The 25,006-nt window shown below is 39.8% G+C and overlaps 1 protein-coding gene across 1 annotated transcript; it reads right to left on the bottom strand.

Annotated features, from left to right (window-relative positions):
• Nucleotides 1-15,612: 15,612 nt before the first annotated feature.
• On the bottom strand, nt 15,613-17,001 carry LOC107774148 (cell number regulator 2-like). Its single transcript, XM_016593631.2, has 3 exons — nt 16,552-17,001; nt 15,933-16,145; nt 15,613-15,832 (listed from the first exon to the last, which is right to left on the bottom strand). The coding sequence occupies exons 1-3, from the start codon at nt 16,805-16,807 to the stop codon at nt 15,759-15,761; spliced, it is 543 nt and encodes a 180-aa protein (XP_016449117.1). The 5' UTR covers nt 16,808-17,001; the 3' UTR covers nt 15,613-15,758.
• Between the last annotated feature and the right edge of the window lie 8,005 nt (nt 17,002-25,006).

The raw sequence follows: 25,006 nt of genomic DNA, 5'->3' as shown, positions 1-25,006 counted from the left end.
TTTTGAATTTATACTTGTACTCAGTCATGCTATATTCTACTGTTTTTATAACTCATCCATGTTTATACTGTTTTGACATCTTAAATGATATTTTGAGCTGAGCATTCATATTTTACTATGTCGAGTGGCTTTTAGAGATTTATGACTAAGTAGGGCCGAGGGCCAGTATTGTGAGGTTATTATGGGATTGGGCTGCGTCGCAGCAGTATTGAGCTAATTCATGATTATGAGGCTGAGGGCCTGAGTTGTACGCCATAAGGTGTCTTGATATGAGGCCGAGAGCCTATTGATTATGCACGAGATGGCTTGATATTGCGCTTGGGCCGTAAGGTGCCCTTCCCGGAGTTTGTACACCCCTAGTGAGCGTGGGTACCCAGTGTGATATGTGATATAGCCCGAGGGGCTGATGTTATTCCATGTTATTGCCCGAGGGGCTGATTTTGTTGATATTGCGCCCGAGGGGCTGATTTTATGTGTTTACCTTTTTTCGCTGATTTTCATTCACTTGTTTAACTGTTAAAAGATGTTTTAAAGAAGCTTATATTGAACTAAGGTGTTTTATGTGATTTCACTGTTTTATTGCTTTGCAAAGGTTTTTCACTGTCTCTTTGTAGCATTTTGCTGTGTTTTACGTGTTTGCTTATCGCTCAGCCTTTATTTATTTTTATTACTCACTGGGTTGACGTACTCATATTACTCCCTACACCCTGTGTGCAAACTCAGGAGCTTCGGGTCCCGCTAGTGAGGGTTGATTGCTCCCAACAGGCTATTTGAAATCCACTAAGTAGTTGCTCGGCATTCGTAGCCCAATGTTTCTCCCTCCTATCTTACTTTCCTCATTGTAGCTCTGTAATAGACTGTATAAACTCTTTCATACACTTAGACTTATGTTAGATGCTCATGACTGGTGACACGCCGATATCGGGCAGTGTTTATCTGTGTTTGTGTTATTACACTTATTTTTGGATCTATCACTTGTTAATGATTTAAATTGAACTATTATAACTGTTAAAATGAGTTGGGTGTTGTTTCGGCTGACCTTGTTTCACGATAGGCGCCATCACGACCGGGTACGAATTTAGGGTCCTGACAGTGACGGTGCTCTTTCAATATCCTTAGACCGTTATGACAGTTTCAAAATCGAAACGCCGTTTGGATTGAAACGTTATTTCGTGGTTGTCGCCATTATGACATATGTTCCTAGGGAATTGAAATGTTTCGTGCCCTATCAGAATTGATTGGCGACTCTTGGGCTTCGTGTTTGGGGAAATTATGTCTTTTATAAATAGAAGGAACACATCATTCGATTAACACACTTATTTGCCCTTCGTTTGAAAGATTTTTACGAATATACGTTCTTCCTGATACTCCGAATTTTTATTCACCCCCAGTTGGCCGAAAACTTTCATCCTTCCTTTCCATTGTCTTTTTGCCACACCGTCTTGACAAAATGGCTGGTGATTCTTCTCGCACTGATCTCCTGTCACAATTCCGGTGCTGAAAAAGGTTGTTTTAGCCACCGGATGAGTAGAAGTGGTGGAAGATGAGGAGGTCCCGTCGGTAACCGAGATCTTGCCTCGTCTTGGGAGAGAATGGACTGACTTCTACAGTCGCGTCAGGGTGGAGCCAGAACCTGTCCCCTCTGTCATAAAAGAAGAAGACATTGCAGAGTTGAAAGCTAGGTGGGGAATCCCCAATTACATTGACATGCGGCCGGCGGTAGGGAACGGTATAGTTCATTTTGACTGTCCCGGGTATTGCGTGTTCTACGCCTACCCCTTTCTTATCGGATACACACTCCATCTCCCTCTTCTAGTGGTAGATTTATGCTGTTTTTACGAAGTATGCCCCGCCCAACTTTCACCGTACCTATACAAGTTGTTCCTTATGTTGCTCAAGTTTGCGAAACTCACCGGTCGTGAGATCACTTTGGATCATATGCTCAATATATTCGCCTCTCAACTCATTCGTGTCACGATGATTCACATGCGTCCTCCGGGGTCGAAGATTCTGGTGGTGAAAATGGACGACAGGGATAACCATCGTTTTTATGAGAATTATTTCTATGTGCGGACCGAGCACATTGTGGCAGATCCAACGGGGTTCCCTGGGAAGTGGAACTTTGCAAGTAAGTTTCTTATGTTCTTAGTCGGTGAGATATCCGACCGTTTTCTGTTACAGTATTAAACCCTCTTGTGTCTCTGCAACCGAGAAATTGCCCCCTTCATCTGTCGAAGGTATCCGCGAGTGGGTGAGTTCCATCCTTCCCCATATGGTGGGGGTTCGCACATGGTCGGCCTTTTATGAAAAATTTGGACGCAGGCCCCTTACAGGTGAGATATTGTTTCTGTTTGATATTTTTCCTCTCTTTTTACTTAGTTTCTTACGTGTTGTTTGTCGATGCCAGGGAGAGTACGGAGAGCGAGGGCTCCTCCATTAGATTTTCGTTAGCCGACAGCGTTCGCTTGCCCTGCTGCAACACCTACTGCTCAATCTTTATTGAGGGCTACTTTAGTTGAGTCTACGGTCGTGATTATTCCTTCGGAGGCCACCTCTTAGACTGAGGTCCCAACTCATGTCGCTCGTCTGACCGATGAATCTGTGCTGAGGAAGAAGAAGGGTCGTCCAAGAGGAAGCGAGTGGAATTTGAGACGACTCCTCCAACTGTAATACACCTGGACGACTCTCCCTTGATAGGGTCTGGGGTGGGGGTTGATACCACTCCGCCTATAGAGATGGAGCCAGCCGTCATGTCTGCCTCATTGACGGAGATTCCTGCTACTGTCATTGATCAGCAACCTTCTGTGATGTGGGGCCAAATTCCTGAGGCCATCGTTATGGTTTTGGACGTACCTTCATCCTCCGTACCTAGTCGTGCTTCCTCCTCAGCTGCTGAAAGAGGAAAGGGCATTGTGGTCGACGACTATGAATCCGAGTCGGACCTCGATCCTAATGATGTTAGGATGTTTGAGGAGGGTATTACCCACTCGATGGTTCATGCAGGAGGCCTGGCCCGTATTCTTGAGATCTATTTGGATGTTAATCTCCTAGGGGACAGAGAAGATTTGGTGCCACAGTTCGACATTTTGTGCTCCGCTACCGAGAATGAGGCTCTCTGGAACGTTCCTGATGTCGATTTGATGAATGAGGTGGTCGTTATGAGCTTGAGAGTACGTTACTCTTTTCTTTTATACTTTTCTCGTTTTTCTTGTCGATATGGCTTTAACCCATCTTCTCATTTTTCAGACGTACATGGTGGAAGTGGAGAGTATGCACAAGGCCGACATTGGGGCTAAGATTTTCTTAAAGATGCTGGAGAAGTATCAATGCTATCGCGACAAGTGACATGAGATGCACGCACAGCTAAGGGAGAATCCCCGGTGCTCGATCCCTCGGCGAGGAACTAGAGAAGAGAGACCAGCAGTTGATCGAGGTCATTCACAGAAATAGTGTGCTCGAGGAGCAACTTTGTGCGAAGAACGAAGAGCTTGAGTTGGGCAAGGGGGTAGCCGCAGAGTGTGACTATCTACAGGAGAAACCGAGGTCGATGCAGGCCGAGATGGATCAAAATCTTATCAAGGTCGAGGCGATTATGCGGAGTGGATGGGAAAGTTGGCCGAATTAGAGAAAAAGGTTGCCGGGTTGGAGAGTATCGAGAGTGCCTGGTCTGCGGCCTCGACAAGGGTGGCGGCCCTGGAGAACACTATCTGTGTCCTCCAGTTTGAGCAGGAGTCGGAGAGAGTGACGACCACGCTAATGGAGGCGAGTCTTGAGGAACATATTGGTGAGATCGACCGGGAAGCTTCGACCTTAGGAGGTCGAGTCGTCACTCTGGAAGCCGAAAAGGAGCAACTGTTGGCTCAAATTGAGTCCTCCTCCACCGTTGTTCCCCGCCACTTACATGAGCTTTGGGTTCATGTTGAAGCTCAGCGGGATATATACAAGAGTTTTTAGGAGGCGGGCAATGTTATTAAGGCCGCATATGAAGGAGCACGTGCAAAGGCGCGAGAGGCTCGTGTCAACTATGGTTACGACTCTACGAATCTGGAGGCCGATGAGGGCGCAGATGATAAGGGAGGGCTTCTTGGATATGGTGGCAATGATGGTGGCGGTGATGACGCTGAGTGAAAGAATGTTGTCTTTGTCTATTTTTTGTTTGTTGTTTTTTTTATACATTCGTTGCCGGTTGTCGTTATTTCTTTTTCCTTTTTTCTTTTCTATTGTTGGCTTGGGACATGTGTAATCTACGACCGTTTGCGCAATGACTTTGTATAAAGAATTTTTCGTTGTTATTTTCCTTGTACTTTGTCTTTGTTTTTGCTTTTCATGACTTTGGTGCGAGGTAGATTCCCATATGGCGAGTCCCGGGTTTTTTTCCCTTTATATTTTCTGTCGGCCTTGGCCTTAGGGATATTTTGAATTTTCTCTTTGGCGATGGCTCGTGGCCTTGAGGGTGCAATTTCGAACTTTTGTCGAAATGTCAACCCATCGTTGCTCAATCAAGGTCGAACTCTTCTTTTTGACGAAGGCCCTTGGCCTTAAAGGGTGTAATTTCGAACTTATCGAAATAGTAACTCGTCGTCGTTCAATCGAGGTCGAACTCTTCTTTTTGGCGAAGGACCTTAGCCTTAAAGGGTGTCATTTCGAACTTATCGAAATGGTAACCCGTTGTCGTTCGATCAAGGTCAAACTCTTCTTTTTGGCGAAGGCCCTTAGCCTTAAAGGGTGTTATTTCGAACTTATCGAAATGGTAACCTGTCTTCGTTCGATCGAGGTCGAACTCTTCTTTTTGGAGAAGGCCCTTAGCCTTAAATGGTGTTATTTCAAACTTATCAAAATGGTAACCCATCGCCGTTCGATCAAGGTCGAACTGTTCTTTTTGGCGAGGCCCTTAGCCTTAAAGGGTGTTATTTTGACCTATCGAAATAGTAACCCGTCGTCGCTCGATCGAGGTCGAACCCTTTTTTTTGCGAAGCCCTTAGCCTTAAAGGGTGTTATTTCGAACTTACCGAAATGGTAACCCGTCGTCGTTCGATCGAGGTCAAACTTTTCTTTTTTGGCGAAGGCCCTTAGCCTTAAAGGGTGTTATTTCGAACTTATCGAAATGGTAACCCGTCGTCGTTCGATCGAGGTCGAAGCCTTCTTTTTGGCGAAGTCCCTTGGCCTTAAAGGGTGTTATTTCGAACTTATCAAAATAGTAATCTGTCGTCGTTCGATCGAGGTCGAACTCTTCTTTTTGGTGAAGGCCCTTAGCCTTAAAGGGTGTTATTTTGAACTTATCGAAATGGTAACCCGTTGTCGTTCGATCGAGGTCGAACTCTTCTTTTTGGCGAAGGCCATTGGCCTTAAAGGGTGTTATTTTGAACTTATCGAAATGTTAACCCGTCGTCAGTTCCAGTTTTTGGAGAATCAGGCATCCTTTGGGGGAGTCCCAGTTTGCTTGATATTGTTTGCATCGGAGAGTGCAATGTCGGAGAGTACGAAACATTGTTGTTTTGCTTATGTTCGTTTTGCGCGCATATTGGAGTTTCCTAGTCTGATTCCTGCCTTCCGACCTGGAGATGTCATCGACAGGCAATGTTTCAGTTGTCTTGTAGTAGTTTCCCATTCTCTGATTGAGATGTTTCTTTGCTCGCTCGCCTGCACAGCACTTGTGTTCCTGCTAGAGCAAAGAGTAGAAGGTAAGTTAAAATGATACTTTCATTACCCCCATCCGATGGATCGGTGAATGAGAGTAGGTTTGTAACGTTGCTCATTTTGTCTAGCATTTCGACAGTTGATGAGGCGATGATTCCGAAATTTGGTGACTGTATTCAGTTCTCCTTCCCTTCCTATGTTTCGCCTCTGCCCTACGTGGGTTGGGCTTTGCCTTAGCGCTCTTTTCGGTGGGTAATCGTGTTTCTTATCTTTGATCTGGAAGAGACTAGGAAATTTCACTAAGAAATCCCCACAGACGGCACCAAATTGTTTGACTTAAAAGATATTGGAGCCTTTTTGAACAAATCAATTAAAGAAAGTGAAGGGGTAAATCTTAGTTAAACATAATAAATTCCAGATCGATGAGCTAATTGAAAAAAATAATATATGAGACGAAATAAAGGTAATCAATCTTGTTGAAACTCTTCATTATGGTTCTTATTAATCAATGGAGAAGGTTGTTTTACATGTTTTCCAGGAGATTGCTTCGTTCTTTTCATTACGAAGATTACAAAAGAGAGGACTAAGGAAGGAGGATGGAGTGGAGAACCTCCCTATAACCGAAGGTTTTCCCTTCCTATATATAGTCATGGGACCTTTGCTATTTACTTGGTCTAACTCTCTCTCACACTATCTGTCTTGGTCATCCCCTGAACGTTGTTTCTTTTGACTCGATGGATGTCGTGAGTGTGGGATGTAGAATGGATCATGTCGTCTTTCGATACCTTGTCGCTTGGACGGGATGTTGGTCAGCTTGACCGCAGTGGTCAGATTTTTACCAATACAATATGGTAGAAGTAAAGGAATCTCGAAGCTTAAGCCATCTGAAGATGTAACGATCCAAACGGTCGCTTTACAAAAGAGAGGACTAAGGAAGAAGGATGGAGTGGAGAACCTCCCTATAATCGAAGGTTTTCCCTTCCTATATATAGTCATGGGACCTTTGTTATTTACTTGGTCTGACACTCTCTCATACTATCTGTCTTGATCGTCCCCTGAACATTGTTTCTTCTGACTTGACGGATGTCGTTAAGTGCGGGATGTAGAATGGATCATGTCGTCTTTCGATACCTTGTCGCTTGGACGGGATGTTGGTCAGCTTGACCGCAGTGGTCAGATTTTGACCAATACAATATCGTAGAAGTAAAGGAATCTCGAAGCTTAAGCCATCTGAAAATGTAACGATCTGACCGGTCTCTTTGTTTTCTAGAACCCCATTCCCCTAAATGAGACTGCCCGTACTTGCTTTAACTGATTTATGACTTGCGAGGATAGTTGATTCGGGATTTGGAAGAGTTTAGATTGAAATCGGAACACTTGGTTCCTTAAGGTTGGCTTAAAAGTCCAAATTTAACTTCAGTCAACATTTTGAGTAAACAACCTCAAAATCTGGATTTGAAGATTCCAATAGGTTCCTATGATGATTTCGGACTTGGGCATATGTTCGGATCAGGTTTTAGATGACCCGGGAGCATTTTGGCGCCTAATAGTGAAAGTTAATTCTTTAAGGATTTTGAAGTTCTTAAATATTTGGTTTGGAGCGGGTTTTGTGTTATCAAGGTCCGATCAGAGTTCCGAGATCGAGAATAGTTCCGTATTGCCATTTAAGAGTTGCACGCAAAATTTGGTGTCAATCCGAGTGGTGTAAGTGTGTTTCGTCGTATTGGAAGTAAATTTAAGAACTTGAAGTTGATAAGTTTAATTCAATTGGTTTTAGGGGGTGACTCTTAGATTTAGCATTGTTTCGGGCATTCCGAGGGTTCAAGCGAGTCCATTTTATGATTTCAAACTTGTCGGTATGTTCGGGTTGGGCCCGGGGGCCCCGAGCGTCAATCGGACGAGGCTCGAGTGAAGTTAAAAAAAATTGAAAGGAGCTGAAGCTCCAGGTATCTGTCATAACCGCACCTGTGATTGGTCAGTTGTAGGTGCAAAACCACAAGAGCGGTCGAGCCCTCGCAGGTGCGGCCTAGGGAGAGGAGCCCAGGAATCGCAGATATGGCTCCTTTTCTGCAGAAGTGGAACCGCAGCAGTGGACCCCAGACTGCAGAAGCGGTCCCTGCCAGCCCAGCCCAACTCTGCAGATGCAGACTATCCCTCGTAGAATTGAGACCACATATGCGGTCCCCTAACCATAGGTGCGGAAATCGGTGAAGGCAGTGCCTTCATTTAATACGGGAATGTGTCATTTTTGGCACATTTCCTTCATTGTTTGGGCGATTTGGGAGCTTCCAAAGAGGGGATTTCAACCTAGCATTGAGAAGTAAGTTATTCCTACTTAATGTAAGTTTAATACTTGGGTTTTGGGTAGATTAACACATAAAGATTAGTGAAAAATTATGGGATTAGAGTAAACCAAGGGTTTTGATAAAAATAAGATTTAACCACGAAATTTGTCATGGAATAAAGTAAAAATTATATATTCCTGATCCTTAGGTTATGAGTAACAACTTCCCTCAAATATTTCCGGAATCCGGGCATGTGGGACCGGGGATAAATTTTAGGAAACTTGTATTTAGGGTTGGAGAATTTCTTTAATAGTTGGAATATGATCTCTTGAGCTTGTATTGACTAGTTCTTACCCCGTTTAATTAGTTTTGGATCATTTAGCTCCAAATTGAGGGTTTGAGCAAGTTCTTGATATTGGAAGTAAGCTTTGGAGCGAGGTGAGTCTCCTTTATAACCTTGTAAGAGGGAATTGTCCCTATATGTGAAATAATTGAATAATTGCCACTAATTGTGGGGGCTACGTACACACAAGGTGACGAGAGTCTGTGCGTAGCCACTATTATGCTTAAGTTCGGGTAGTTTAGGACCCAAAAGTATGCTTTATGTGCTATTCTTATGACTTTATTGTCAATTTAGATTGCTTAAATCATGTTAAATGTGGCAAATGAATTTATAAAGAGGAATATCATTTTCTTGACCATTTAAGATAAGTTGACATTTCTTTGAGTAATTGCTTCCCTGATAAATTCTTGCTTGACTGTTTGTTGTGTTTATTTATATTTGACTGCGTCGCATGTATGATTCACGAGCGGGGTAATAGATGCATCTATGGTTCGTGCCGTTCGACCCTCCGGCAGTGCACACTTTATTTTTTATGTTGGATCGGGTCGTACGACCTCGACACTATTTGCGCATGCTTCTTGCTTAGTACTTTCTGTGATTTGAATTGTGTTAAATGCCCCAAAATGTAAATGGTTATATGTGGTATTATCTAGGAGAGAACCTATCACTTCCTGCGATAAAGTGTTATTTATTTATGACATCCATGCTTAGCATAACACTTTAATTATATTATTTTGACCCTATTAAGCGTCAAGTCGACCCCTCGTCACTACTACTTCGAGGTTAGACTGGATACTTACTGGGTGCATATTATCTATGTAGTCATACTATGCTTTTGTACTTAATTGTACAGGTTCTGAGGCAGGTACATCTAGCTACCAGTCTGGCACACGTTCCTAATACCCGCCCAAGATTCCGCGGTGAGCTGCCCCTTTCCGAGCCATTCAGCAGCATGCCAGAGTCTTTTCTTTTGTTATTACTGTCTATTCTGTTTTAGGCAGTGGGATAGTTACATTCTTTTGTATATTCTACTAGTTGCCCTAGTACTTGTGATACTAGTTCCTGGCACACACATTGGTAGACTATTCTTTTGGCTTGCATATTCGTCATTATGAATTGCTAATTATCACTTGCTTTAGATTTTAGTTAAGTAAATAATGTGATTGTTTTGGTAAAATAAGTGAGAACTCACTAGTTGATTAGGGTTGGCTTGCCTAACAACGGTGTTGGGCGCCATCACGACCTACCATGGAATTTGGGTCATGGCAACATGGTATCAGAGCACTAAGTTCACGTAGGTCTCACAAGTCATGGGCAAACCTAATAGAGTCTTGTGGATCGGTACAGAGACATCTGTATTTATCTTCGAGAGGCAATAGGGTGTTAGGAAACTACTCTTTATTCATTTTCTATCGTGCAGTGGTTGGTATACTAAATTTCCCTCTTCTATTCTCTCACAGATGGTGAGGACGTGTACGACAGATGTTCCAAACCCGAGAGGAGCTTCTCCCCCATTGCTAAGGCCGAGGCAAAGGCCGGGGGAGGGCACTGGCTCAAGGTAGGGGACGAGGGCGCCCCAGAGCTGTCCTATTAGCACCACCGGTGGATCCTGCGGGAGATCCTATTATTGAGGAGCAGGGCGAGGTGCCCGCAGCTGAGCCTACCCCGGCGGACTTCATAATAGCACCAGGTTTCTAAGAGGTCATGGGTCGTATGTTGTGGTTCATGGACACCATGACTCAGGCTGGTTTATTTCCAACGGATCCAGCTATATCACAGGTGGGAGGGGGAGCATAGACCCCTATTGCTCAAGCTCCTGATCATGCAGCTGCGGTGTATCAGAATTCGGGTGCACTACCCGCAGATGGGGCTTAGCCAGTTGCTGCAGTGGTACCCGAGCCCAGACCATCTGCGGATGGTGATCCGCAGAAGTTATTGGACAGATGGACTAGGCTACACTCTCCTATCTTTGGGGGTGAACGTCATGAGGATGCCCAGAATTTCATTGATAGGTGCAGGGACAAACTGCACAATATAAGGATATTGGAGTCTCATGGGGTTGACTTCACTACTATCCAGCTGGAGGGCACGGCCCGTAGATGGTGGCAGTCTTATGTTCTTGGCAGGATAGGAGGTTCTCCTCCCATCACTTGGGGTCAGTTCACGCAGTTGTTCCTGGATAGGTATATTCCACCCTTTGAGAGGGAAGAGCTGCGGTATTAGTTTGAGCAGCTTGAGCAGGGTCAGATGTTCGTGACCGACTATGAGGCGAGGTTTTCTGAGTTATCCCGCCATGCCTTGATGATACTTCTTACTGACGCAGAGAGCGTGCGAAGGTTCGTTGCAGTTTTGCATTCTGGTATTAGGGCCAACATGGCCCGAGAAGTGGAGATGGGGACTCATTATCAGCTAGCAGTGGAGATTGCTCGGAGGATTGAGGGCTACCGTTTGAGTGGTAGAGAGCAGGAGCAGCAGGATAAGAGGGTCCGATTCTCCGAAGAGTTCGGAGGTGCCACGGCTAGGGGCAGAGTTCAGTTTGGGATGGGTCAGCCTAGCAGGCCCCCATATTCAGCACCATCACCTCCTCGAGGTGCTCTAGCGCGCCCCTATTTCAGCGCCATACCAGAGAGTTCTTACCATCCGCCAGCTATTCAGGGTTCCTCCAATGGGTATTCAGGTCCCCAGGGTTCTTCTGGTTCATATTTCAGTGCTATGCTGGAGAGTTCATACCATCCACCAGCTATTCAGAGTTCCTCCAGTGGGTATTCAGGCCATCAGGGTCAAACTTCCGGACAATAGTCTATAGTGCCGAGAGGTTGTTACGAGTGTGGAGATCTGGGTCACATGAAGAGGACCTTCCACAGACTTCGGGGCAAGGCAGTACATTATGGTCCGCAGCCCATGATTGCAGCACCGGTTTCCCAGCCGCCTAGAGGCGGGGGACAGGCCGGCAGGGGCCGTCCTAGAGGTGGAGGCCAGACAGGGAGAGGTCAGCCAGCTACTGCTTAGTCAGGTGGAGGCCAGTTGCTTTAGATTTAAGTTAAGTAAATAATGGGATTGTTTTGGTAAAATAAGTGAGAACTCACTAGTTGATTAAGGTTGGGTTGCCTAACAACGGTATTGGACGTCATCACGACCAACCATGGAATTTGGATCGTGACAAAAGACTTATGCGAGGAATGACTTCTTATATTATAGTAAGTTAAATAGAATCTACATTTGTCGCTTTTACTTTAGTTTTTTAATTTATAACTTTAATTTTTTATTATTATACTATATATGTAATTTTTAAAATAATTATTCTTATTAACAAGTATACACGCGCAACGCGCGTACCCTGAGACTAGTCTTCTAAAAAGTGCAAATTGAACATTTTTGACAAGTCTATACACTAAATAGTGTATAAGAATCTTTTGATAGAGTACATGCTATAATAGGTTAAAAAACACTAATCATAGTCTAACCATTTTTTATGTTCTTAATGTATACTAGTTTTAGGATACACGTTTCGTGCGCGTACCCAGAATAATGATTATATTTTTTTTAAAAAAAGTTCTATAAATATTAGTACTAAATAATATATATTTGATGTGCAATTATCGAGTGTTATTTCAAAAGTATTTTTAGAGTTTGATGTTGTGTTAAGATTATAATGATGATCGGTATTTAAAATTAATACATATTTATTTAAATGTGCATTCCCCAATTTGACTTTTCATACTATATATGCTATAACCGCTTTTGCTCTATTTGAAGAGTAAAGTAAACTGAGAAAATGAATCGTCTTTTATTCTTATTTGCCGTTGGTAAATTCTAGGAGAAAATATTTGTAGAGCCACTTATTTGGAATGAACCGTGACACCCATGTCTTCTGCATCTGTCTACCTATATCCAAACCTTATTTTCTGATTTATAAGTGCTTTAATAAAACAATAAGTTTGACAATAATAATAATAATGCTAAATTATATATTTCATATTTCAAAGTCCTAAATATTAAGAAGTTTATCATGAAAAAGCGAGCGATATTTTGCCAAGAGGTTTCGTGCTTTTAATTAATTAATAATGTATATAAGTCAATTTTTAAAAAAAAATTATGTATTGGGCTTTGTCATGAGACTTGTGTGGCCTTTGTTTGAGGGCATTTGCATCTATATCCGCTTTTTGGGTCACGTTTTAACTTGCGCCCACTTTACAAAAAAAAATGCAAGCGTACCCACTTTTTCGTGATACTTCAGCATACGGGGCTGAAATAGCAAAGACAATCACGCAAAACTTCAGCATTCTAGTAGTCGGGCCTGAAGTAGACCAAGTGTGCTAAACTTAAGCATTCTAGTGCTGAAGTTTTGTTCTCTATTTGCTGAACTTAAGCATTCTACTGCTGAAGTTTTGTTCTCTATTTGATGAACTTGTTTTTGTTTGTAATTGCTGAACTTAAGTATTCTAGTGCTGAAGTTTTGTTCTCTATTTGCTGAACTTAAGCATTTAGTACTGAAGTTTTTTTGTCATGGATAAGCTTTTTCAAAAACTTCAGCAGAAGATGATGAAGTTACTTAGTTCATTTGTAAAAATTTCAGCACTATATAAGCTGAAGTTGAATACATAAGACCACGTTTACTTTATCAATTCTCAACAACTTTTTACATCTCTAACCAAAACATAAAAGGAAGAACAAGTATATTTCCATTATTGTCGTTTATTTTCCCTATTTCAATTTCAATTGAGTTCATTACAAAATATTATCTTCAATGCCTGCTAGATTAATCAGTAATTAATCACCTTTTTTCTATTGTTCTGGGCTTGTGGAAGTTGCGAACTTGGGGTTTCATGGTTTTCTTTTTTTGTCTGTTGTCACCTTTGTCTTGTCGCTTGGATTCTTTATACCTTTCATAAAATGTGAAATTTCCCCAGGGTGATAATATTGGTCCCTTGATTTCTGTACCTAATTAGTATTAAGATTAGCCATAGAAGAAGAAGAAGAAGAAGAAGAAGAAGAAGAAGAAGAAGAAGAAGAAGAAGAAGAAGAAGAAGAAGAAGAAGAAGAAGAAGAAGAAGAAGAAGAAGAAGAAGAAGAAGAAGAAGACGAAGGAGGAGGAGGAGGAGGAGGAGGAGAAAGGGGCTGAAGTTGTTTAAAAATTAGGTACAAATTAAAACTTTTTTAAAAAATGGGTATAGGTTAAATGGGGACGCCCCGTGCAATTTTTACCTTTGTTTGGGCTTGTGGACTGCTCAAGCTTTATGCTCCTTTCTCATGGGTTTTCTAGTGAGTGAGCCAGAGAGTTGAGGGGAGAAATTCAAAAATAGCCAGATTTACAAGTGGTCATTTAAAAATAGCCACAGCTTCAAAGTAATCAAAATTTAGCCACTTTTCATGTAAAGATAAATCTGAACGAAAACAATGCTCAAAATTCATAAAAATACTCCAGCATAATATACTGAAACTCCAGTCTAATATACTGGAGTTCCAGCATAATATATTGGAGTTTGGAGCATCGATGCTTCAGTCTTCAGTATATTATATTGAAGCCAGCAAAGTATACCGGTCCACCATAATATGCTGGAAGTTCATACACAGGTGCACCGAACTCCAGTATATTATGCTGGACCGGTCTCTGTTGCAGCAAAATAATGGCTATTTTTCATTAACTTGGCAAACACTGGCTATTTTTGAATGACCAGTCCGAAAACTGGCTAGACCGTGCTATTATAACAAAGTTGATATGCGGGGGAAGTGCACGGTTAGCCCCTAATAACATATGTATTTACTTTAAGCCACTATTTAAAATGTCTTTAGTCTTTAGCCACTGTTTTAATAAACTTTAACTGCCCGAAAAAAAATATCATTTTGCTCATGTCCTTAACTTTTGAACTTAACTTCAGGACTTCAGCACTATATGACCTTAACTTTTGAACTTGGAACTCTAAGTTCAGGACTACATGTCCTTAACTTTTGAACTTAACTTCAGGACTACATGTCATTAACTTTTAAACTTGTAACTCTAAGTTCAGGACTTCAGGACCTATTGTTCTTAACTTTTGAGCTTGTTAATCTAAGTTCAGGGCCTATTGTCTTTAACTTTTGGGTTTCTTATCCTAAGTTCAGGACCTATTATCCTTAACTTTTGAGATTGTTAGTCTAAGTTCAGGACCTATTATCCTTAACTTTTGAGCTTTTTAGTCTAAGTTCAGGACCTATTGTCCTTAACTTTTGGGCTTCTTAGCCTAAGTTCAGGACCTATTGTCCTTAACTTTTGAACTTGTAACTGTAAGTTCAGGACCTATTGTCCTTAACTTTTGAACGTGTAACTGTAAGTTCAAGACCTATTGTCCTTAACTTTTGAAATCTTAGTTTCCATGCCAATAATTCCAAGATCTTTGGTTAACACGTAGAGACTTAGATATCTGTAATTAGAGTAAAAAAAGTGAAAACTCAAATTGGTGAATTCTCGTTCAAATGGTCTAACACATTTTATTGTGACCTTGCACATTTGCCTTTTTCTTTAAATGTCAATAAAAATGACATTCTGATAGAAAGCAAAGCATAATGCAAAAAAGGGTAAAAATGTCTCGTGGAAAGAAAACGAAATTGAAACTAGGATATCTCCCGGAAAGAAAACGAAAAACGAGTGGGTATCGAACTTGAGAGAGAAGTGAGGGTTTGGGAAGAAAAGCAATGGAAGAAAGGGTAAAAATATCTTTTCATATTAATAAAGTAATGATTATATTTGCTCAACATTAGAATTGTCAGATAAAAAATAAATACCACCTTAAATAGTGGCTACCTCGCGCCATTTCTACTTGATATGTATGGTGGAGGCCGAGGATAAAGCTAACGAAGGGTTTTGTTTTCCTTCACATTATACAGATATTCAAAAAAATAGGACGCTGTACTTTTTTTAAGTGAGCTTTAATTTTTATGAAATTTCTCTTTTGTTTTACTGGAAAGAGAACAAAAAAATACTCTGAGATAAGTCAATGAGGTGAATGTAAATGTTGTTGATTTTCCAAATCATTTCGTTGGCAGGCGTTTTGGAACTTAATTAACATGTTGCCGTCTTAACTAAGAGTTGATCTTTAACATTTCCAATGATATGTACAAGTGTACATCATTGGTTTTAATTTTTAAATAAAGTTGTTTGCTTTCTCTTAAGGTGAGAATAAGAAAAGGAAAGTAAGGAAGATACGGAGGGATGAGTCATGAGTATGCTGTTCAATCAAACACAGATTTCCAATAGAAAGAAAGCAAAGACTAATGCTTAGAAGGTTTAAATACTTGCTACAAGTTCTACCGCATGCATCAACTTCAATCACAAGTAATTAAATATAGTTACCATTAATCTTGCAAAGCTAAATAACATATCGGATTTAAATTCTAAAGCTTGTCGAAGTCAAATCATCTTATTACAAGCTAAATAAGTCGCCATGTAACAATTTGGCTGCAGGATATACCAATTAACAACCTCAAGAGCAAAAACTTGGACATATATATATATATCACCGAGTCATTCCTGCATGAAAAGGGGGCATTGTAACTCCCCTGCTTTGTCTTTCCATATTAGCTTGCCAGCCTAGGAGAAAAATCCAATACATTATCAATGTAGTGAAAAATTATAAAAAGGGCTAGTTTAGAAAGCAAAAGGGAAAATAAATTAAATGACTATATATTACCAATTCCCATATCAAAGCCACGGTTCCTAAGCTCTCTGTATTCTTGGCAAAGAGCACAAGGCTCACAGAAGACATGAACTAGACAATCAACGCAAGGTGCTTCCTCCAAATCATATTGTCCCCTCATTCTTGACCTATAGAAACACGAATATAGGCTAGGCAATCCTGTCAATCCCAGCAATACGCCATACAATGCACCACTAGCCGCACATGCTAACACCAAACCAATAAGTAATTAAAAGATCGTAAACATTCTGTAACAATAACAACTACTATACGTATTATGTTTCAATTTCAAGCAAACTAAGGTTAATTCTCATTTATCACTTCACTTCATTTGAAATCATCTCAGTTCAATATTATAATGACATATAAATATCTTTGACGAACTAAAGACATATAAAAAATGTCAGACCTAAAATAAACGTACTAGCATGACTAAAACTTAATTCAGACTAACATGACTAATTAAAACTCCACTTGCTCATATTGTTAATCCTAAGCCCAGATAAAGGAGGAAGACCGCAGTAGGGTGAAGATTAGCGTAAAATTAGTCATTTTGTCCTCACAAAACATTCAATACCAAAGTTAAAAAAATCAGAAAAGATGATGTGCTTACAGGTTGTTCCTTTGTTTACTATTTCAGAGATCTGTCCAAAGGTGATACAAGGGCAAACACAAGTAACTAAACAGTTAGCAGGGTCATCAAAACAGTGGCAAAGACCGGTGGACCACGGCGCTGTGGCGGTGGCCGAAGGGTGTACCGGCATACCGGCGGCAGACGCATAGGGAGGAGCATAAGGTTGTTTCATTGGGCCTGGATGATATCCCTCGCCGGTGAATTTGCCGTAGTCTTGATGTGCCGATGTATACATTTCTTCTTTTTAAGAGGAAGCTTTAAGCAAAAATGAATGAACTTCAATTCCTCTTTGGTAAATGGTACAATGTCCTAATTTAACGGTGTGCAGTGCAAACATCATCTCCAAGAATTATTAAAGTGTCAAATACGTACCTCTAACATCATTTCCAAGAAATCTTGTATATGACTTAGAAATTTTATTAGAGTGACTCGCACTATACGCGGTGGAAAACAAAACTTGCGCAATGTACCTCGTTTATACTCCCTCGTTTCACTTTTACTTGGTGCGTTTTGATTTTTCACACCTCATAAAAAATAACAAATGAACTGCATAATTTACCATGATATTCATATTAATTGATGCATATTTTATTGGATTTGAGAAAATGATTTGAAATGAGTAATAAATACTGTGGGTATAACAGGAAAAAAAAATTATCTTCTTTTAATATGCGTAAAGTGACAAGTAAAAATGAAAATCTATTTTAGTATACATACCAAGTAAAAGTAAACGGAGGAGCATAGCCTTATTTTGAGAAAGCACATTTTAATAGCTAGTTAATGAGTTTTCTGCGTTAATTTCTTGATCAACCTTGTTGAATTGTACACATTTTCAAATAACCCATTTTCACATCTTCAACAACATAACCCATTTTCAGCATTTTTGAAGGGCCAATCATTAAAATTTATTTCTGATTACATACAAATTCACCTTTTAAATTTTAAATAGAGAATCTCCCTCGACGTTAAAGTTAATGCCAAAGTTAGATAATCATTAATGAAATTCTCAAAAGGAGACAGAAAAAAGAAGATATACTTTGTTATAGAAAAAGACTTGATAGTCATATTAAGACATACTTCGTCATATTAATTGAGGGTCATACATTTTCAAAATTTCGGCAATGATATCTCAATATTGACTGTTAACTTTAAGGTCAAACAAGTTTTGTCCCATTCAAGAGGTGAATAAAATACTCCTATTAGTTTTCCAAAATCAAAGTTAAGAAAGTTAATTGACGGGATTTACTTGTAGATAAACGAAAATGGATCAGTAGTCGAGATGAAATTAACTTTCTGAAAAATTAGGACAAAAAAAGTGAGGGAAAGTACACTTTCTATGAAGTAGTGGATACAATGTTGTGACAACTCGAAATAAAATTAAAGAGTGTTAATTTGAGTAATAAAAAACACACTACATACAAAAGTGAATACAAGCTATCCATATAACAATAGTCTGGTTGTGTTATCAAGGTTCGTCTTCAAATTTATAACATTCTTTTGGTTGAAAATTGAGTATTTCAAAGCACAATCCAAGTACCGGAGTTCAATTATTCACTAAAATATTTTCGAAACGAAATTAAAAGCTTGTTCTTTCAGTACAGTAAAAGGTTCACTAGGATGCTTCTCAATTAAGTCTTTAAGCTGTGTCCACGTGAAATGAGAAACAGGTTTACGTTGGGTTTGAGCTAAATTATTTAATGTACTTTTTCTTGATCATATAAATAACAAATTATTCACGTATAAGCTTCAAAATTAGAAGCTCAAAGTATAAAAAGGTGTTCTAAAAGGGTGCATATATATATATATAATCTTTACATATCCATAAGGCAAAATAGACCGCCCCATCTGGGAATTGCCTCATAGCTTCCTTCAGCATAACCTTCCACTGCATGAAATTGTTTGGCAAGAGATACACACAACTTTTAAATATTCTTTATGTAACCCTCTTTTTTAAAAAAAAAATGAAAAAAAAACTTTGTCTATCATTACAAATTTCGGCGAGAGCATTAGAATGGGAAAATGAAAATTTTGATCCATTTTTATATCTAAATTGCTATGGAGTTTTTTTTTTGGGTTCAAAATGAAGAAAAATATTCCTAAAGGTATGCTTAAATTAATTACTCCACTCAATTAATGATGACATCCTGCATGCGGATGCCTAGCTGGTATCGCTTGATCATAAACGTTTATATGTATCGTGTAAGATGATATTGCTTTTGCTAATTCAATTAGAAGGTGAAATAAGCGGGGTTCTTTAGCTGTTCAGAAGACGAACCAATATACATCCATAATATATAATTACGTGAGGCTCTGAATAGATTTGTTCAAGTTCCGTGAATGAATGTATTGAGATTATATTCTACATTTATACATACTTGTATTATACTTGTGTATACACTGCTGAATCAGCACAGTATTAGTTAGGTTTCAATTGTATTCCAGCTGTCAGCTTAGTTAGTTTAGTTAGTTTATTTGTTGCTTATGTGTATAAAAAGGACAATACTCAGTAATAGATATTTTGAGTTTCATTTTCCAAATGAGAGACTCCTCACTGCTCATTTCTCTCTCTCTTCGAAATACATATTCTAGAATATTCTGAATCCTCCATTGAAGGAGGAATGGAGCTCACTCAGAGTTCATAATCTTGACATGGTATCATAGCGGGGGTCTTCTTCATCGATCACATCGTTGAATCCAATTTCTCTTCTTCTGTTTTCAAGCACAGAGTAATCTAGAGTTTTTTCTTTCACAAACAAACAATTTGGGGAAAAGTTCTAAATTGACACATCCACCAACAATTGCCAGTGGATAGAGGTTTATGAGCTTAATTTCGGCTAGCAGAGCAGTAATCCAACTGATTTAATACCCTCATGGCGGTTCTGGACCAAACCGACGAAGTGTCGACGACAACGACCACGCAAACGGTAATTGATACAACTAGTCCATTCTATATTCATCCATCTGACAGTCCGAGTTCTACTTTAGTACCTACTCCTTTTGATGGAGTTGGCTATCGCTCCTGGAGAAGAGGAGTGTTAAGGTCCTCTCAATGAAAAATAAGCTAGGTTTTATCAATGGAGAGTGTGTGAGACCTGATGTGACCTCTCTACAATTTCGTCAGTGGGAGAAGTGTGATGACATGGTTACTTTATAGATTCTGAACTCTTTAGCGAAGGACATTGCAGACAGTGTTGAGTATGTAAATAATTCTGTCAAATTGTGGAAGGGATTTGGAGGATCGACATGATCAGATGAATGGAGCTAAGTTGTATCAAACCTAGAAGGAAATTAACAATTTGAGTCACGGAATGCTTGACATCACATGTTATTATACAAAAATGAAGAAACTCTGGGAAAAGTTGAACACATTAAGTACTAAAACTCACTGTAGTTGTGTGTGCACTTGTGGAGCAAAGGAAAACATGCACAAGGCAGAGCATGATAGAAGACTCATACAATTTCTAGTGGGACTCAACGAGGTTTATACAGTTGTTCGAGGAAGCATTCTCATGATGAACCCATTTCCTTCTATGGCACATGCATTTGCTTTGCTGATATAGGAGGAGAAGCAGAGAGAATTCAAGCCTAGAAATCAATTGAATTTTGATTCTTCTGCGTTGAATGTCAATGTAGGGGGAAGAACTTTTGAGACAAATTACTCACCTAGTGAGAATCAAACTTCAAACAACAGGCCTAAGCCATTTTGTGACCACTGCAGACAACCAGGACATACCAAAGACAGATGCTCCAAGCTGCATGGATACCCTAACAGTTTTAGCCAGGGCACATAGCAGTACAAGCCGAATTCACAAGGGTATAACAATAGTAACAACAACATGAGGTCCAACAAGGGGAAGAGCACTATGGCAAATGCAGTTGCAAGTGTGCAGGGAATGTCATCAGACATGTTGTCAACTAAAGCAATTGAACCAGAACATCAGGGAGACAATCAGAACATGAGCCTTTCAAAAGAATAATATGGACAAATTCTCAGTTTACTGCTGCACTTTCAAATTGGAAGTGGAGGAGAAGGCACTTGAAAGTGTTTCTAGTGGAGCTTATGTGAATTTGTAGGTATGATTGCTTGCACTTCTTCCATCGATTTTGATAATCTATCATGCAAATGTTTCAATGCAAAAGCTGACATGTCGATATTAGATTCAGGAGCTTCACACCACATGACTTTCGATAAAACTCACCTACAAAATATTATAAATCTACTATATCCCTTGCTTGTTAAATTGCCAAATATTTACAAAGTTAAAGTAACCCAAATAGGAGATGTACACCTAACCCCCAAAATCATCTTACATAAAGTCATATTTATACCATCCTTCAAGTTTAATCTAGCCTCCATTGGTTCATTAGCAGTGCATCTCAAATGTGTTGCTTCTTTTTCTGATACTTTCTGTCTACTGCAGTCTCCTTCATTGAAGAGGCCTCTGGAGATTGGTAAAATGTATGATGGACTTTACTTTCTATGTTCTCAATGTCTCAAGAAAGATAATCTCATTTTTGTTTCTAAGTGTGCACTTCCTTGCTTGTCCAGTCATGCTATTGATATGAATGCAGTACACTGTCTATCACATTCCCACCACCCTACAGTAGATAATTTTATTTGCAATAATAAAGACAGTGCTTCTACTCTACTTTCTTCTACCTCTCTTAGAGATAGTGTAGATCTTCTGTGGCGTTATAGACGTGGTCATTTACCCTTCAATAAAATAAAAAGCATTCCTACTATACATGCATCTTTCTCTCCTAGACAACCATTTATTTGTTCCACTTGTCCTATGGCCAGACACTCTAGACTCAATTTCCCTCAGAAAACAACCAGTACTGCAAAAATCTTTGAACTCCTTCATATTGACCTGTGGGGACCCTATCATGTAGCAACACACAATAATTTCAAGTATTTCCTCACCTTAGTGGATGACTACAATAGGTCAACTTGGACACATCTTCTAAGCTATAAAAGCAATGCTCTTCAAATCATAAAAACTTTTGTAAACATGGTAGAGAACCAATTCAAAACCAATGTTCACTGTGTAAGGACAGATAATGGCCTAGAATTCACTAGCAATGAAGCTTCTTCTTTCTTTCAATCAAAAGGTATAAATCACGAGGAAACATGTCCTTATACACCCCAACAAAATGGGGTGATGGAAAAGAAACACAAATACCTTCTTGAAGTTTCCAGGGCACTTCTTTTTCAGTCCAAATTACCACCAAAATATTGGAGAGAATGTTTCCTTACAGCAACCTTTCTAGTCAATAGGCTACCAACATTTCCTCTAAAGAATAAATGTCCTTTTGAACTCTTGTATGACAATAAACAAACCTACTCCCATTTGAGAAGCTTTGGTTGTTTGTGTTATCCTACTGTGGCCAAACCCTTCAGGGACAAGTTTGAACCAAGGGCCACTCCACATGTATCTGTAGGTTATCCATTTGGGACAAAAGGTTACAAAGTACTAAGTCTAGCCACTAAGAAAATCTTTGTCTCCGGGGATGTCTTGTTTCTTGAAACCATTTTCCCTTTCCCTTTCACTTCCACTTCAGATGCACAAAATCTACCCTCATACTTTCCTACATCTTCTTCTACAGACACCTACCTGATTGCACTATTATTACTCCTACATCTTCCACCACCGATCAAGGGGACACAGATCAGTCCACCCTTTCTTCCTCCAGCACCACAACTTCTCTACCTAATATGTCACCTATTTCTCTTTCTAGTACCTCTCCTTCCTCTGAATTACAAACTCACATTGAACACTTCCATCTTCGCACATCACCTTCAACTACTCATCCACATCCTTCTTCTATAGAACCTTTAGCCCAAAGAAGATCTGATAGAGAATCAAGACTCCCATCTCAATTGAATGATTATGTATGTAATCTACCCAATTTGAAGTGTAATTTCATTCTTTCCCTCAATGTTTTATTTTCACAAAATAACCATATTGCTCCTTATGACTTACACCCTAATAGTCAGCATATTGTAAGAAATATTTGTCATGATAGAGAGTCAACTTCATATGAAGAGGCAGCCATGTATCCTACTTGGCAGAATGCCATGACTCAAGAGTTTGAGGCCTTATATGCCAACAATACTTGAGACTTAGTACCTTTTCCAAAGGGTAAACAGGCCATTGGTTGTAGGTGGGTGTACAAGGTAAAAACACAAAGCAGATGGTAGCATAGAAATGTACAAAACCAAACTAGTTGTGAAGGGGTACACACAACAAGCTGGAATAGATTACACTGAGACCTTTTCTCCTAGGGTCAAGATGACCACTGTCAGATCCTTGATTACCATTACAGCTAAGAAGAGATGATATATTTACTAATTAAATATAAATAATGCCTTTCTCCATGGAGATCTACATGAGGAAGTCTACATGAAAGCTCCACCAGGGCTTTAGCTAGAGTCTCCAAACTTGGTCTGCAAGCTGAACAAGTCCCTCTGTGGGCTAAAATAAGCCAGTAGATAGTGGTATGATAAATTGACTAAGGCTTTATGCACAAGAGGATACATACATTTCATGCATGATTACTCTCTGTTCTTTAAGAAGCATGGTTCTTCAATTATTTTTGTATCAATTTATATTGATGATGTTCTCCTCACAGGAACTGGTTAAGAAGAAATTAGCCAACTCAAAGCTTTCCTACGTGATAAATTCAAAATACAAGATTTAGGACAACTGCATTATTTTCTAGGGCTAGAGGTCATTTACAAGGAAGATGGTATTATTATCTCACAGAGAAAATTTGCTTTGGACCTTCTGAAAGAATATGATTGCCTGCACTCAACCAACTTGACCTCTCCTCTTGATCCTACAGTGAAACTGAAGTCTAAAGAGGGCTCTCCTTTATCTGATCCTACTTTCTACAGAAGATTGGTTGAGAAGTTAAATTTTCTTACAAACACTTGATTGGATATAGTCTACGGGGTTCAACATTTGAGTCAGTTTATGCAAGACCCCAGAGAACCTCATCTACATGCAGCTTATCACAGGTTGAGGTACCTCAAGAAAGATACTACATTGGGTCTGTACTTCAACAATGCATCTGATCTTTCCATCACTGCTTATTGTGATTCTGACTGGGCAGCCTGCCCTGATTCTAGGAGGTCTGTGTCTGATTACATTATCTTTCTAGGAGGCAGTCCTGTGAGCTGGAAGTCCAAGAAACAGGAAACCATTTCCTTGTCCTCGGCAGAAGCAGAGTACAGAGCACTTAGAAAGGTGGTGGGTGAGTTGGTATGGCTGCACGGGTTGTTTGTAGAGTTCACTGTTCCTGTCTCCTTGCCCATACTTGTACATTGTGATAGCCAGTCTGCTCTACACATTGCAAGGAATCTTGTGTTCCATGAACGAACAAAACACATTAAAGTGGATTGCTATTTTGTGCGCACCAAACTTCAGGAGGGCCTCATTTCCTTGCATCACATTGGCAATACAGAACAACTGCCAGATGTTCTCACTAAAGCACTCACTGGGGTGAAACATTCCTCTGTTCTTGGCAAGTTGGATGTGATTACCTCACCTCTAACTTTGGGGGAGGGGGAGGGGGTAATTGAGATTATATTCTATATTTATACGAACTTGTATTACACTTGTATATATACTGCTGAGTCAACATAGCATTAGTTAGGTTTTAGTTGTCAACTTAGTTAGTTTAGTTGTATTTTTTGTTTGTTATGTGTATAAAGAGGACGATGCTCAGTAATAGATATTTTTTAGTTTCATTTTTCAAATCAAAGACTCCTCACTGCTCATTTCTCCCTCTCTTCGAAATACATATTCTAGAATATTCTGAATCCTCCATTGAATGAGGAGTGGAGCTCACTTAGAGTTCATAATCTTGACAGATTGGGAAATCACTACTAGAAATTCGGTCAAAAACTGACTGAGGTCGACCAGTAACTAGCAACAGTCGACCGAAAAGCGAACGATTCGGTCGGTTGTGATCGACCTATTTTCATCGGTCAATTAAATTCCACGTCCAACCCAAAAGAATAAGGACAATCGTAAAAAGTGAACGATTTTGATCGGATTTTTGACCGAAAATCGGTCGATCGACAGCTGACGGATTTGATCGAATTTCTAGTAGTGAATGGTTTCTTATGAAAATAATGTTTCCCCTATTCACGAGAGGTCTTGTCACAAGCTTCTATAGATTGGAAGAATTATAGAGGCCTGCCTTTTTTGAATTTGGAAATGGGTGACTATTAAGTCAAAATCCTTGGCAGATACGTTTACCCTTGCGTTCGTGATCAGCGATCATGATTTAGTTTGCTACTCAAATATAAAGAGGGGTTTCTTCCCCTTCAACGCTGAATTATTGGATGCTTTTTGGCATGATGCAAATAGCCTGTTTCCAAGGGAATTTTTGCTCAATAGAGTATTACTCATCTCGTTTTAAAACA

Source organism: Nicotiana tabacum, chromosome 3 (genome assembly GCF_000715075.1).
Source record: "Nicotiana tabacum cultivar K326 chromosome 3, ASM71507v2, whole genome shotgun sequence".
NCBI classification, from domain to species: domain Eukaryota; kingdom Viridiplantae; phylum Streptophyta; class Magnoliopsida; order Solanales; family Solanaceae; genus Nicotiana; species Nicotiana tabacum.
This window is presented reverse-complemented; position numbering and strand designations above follow the sequence as displayed.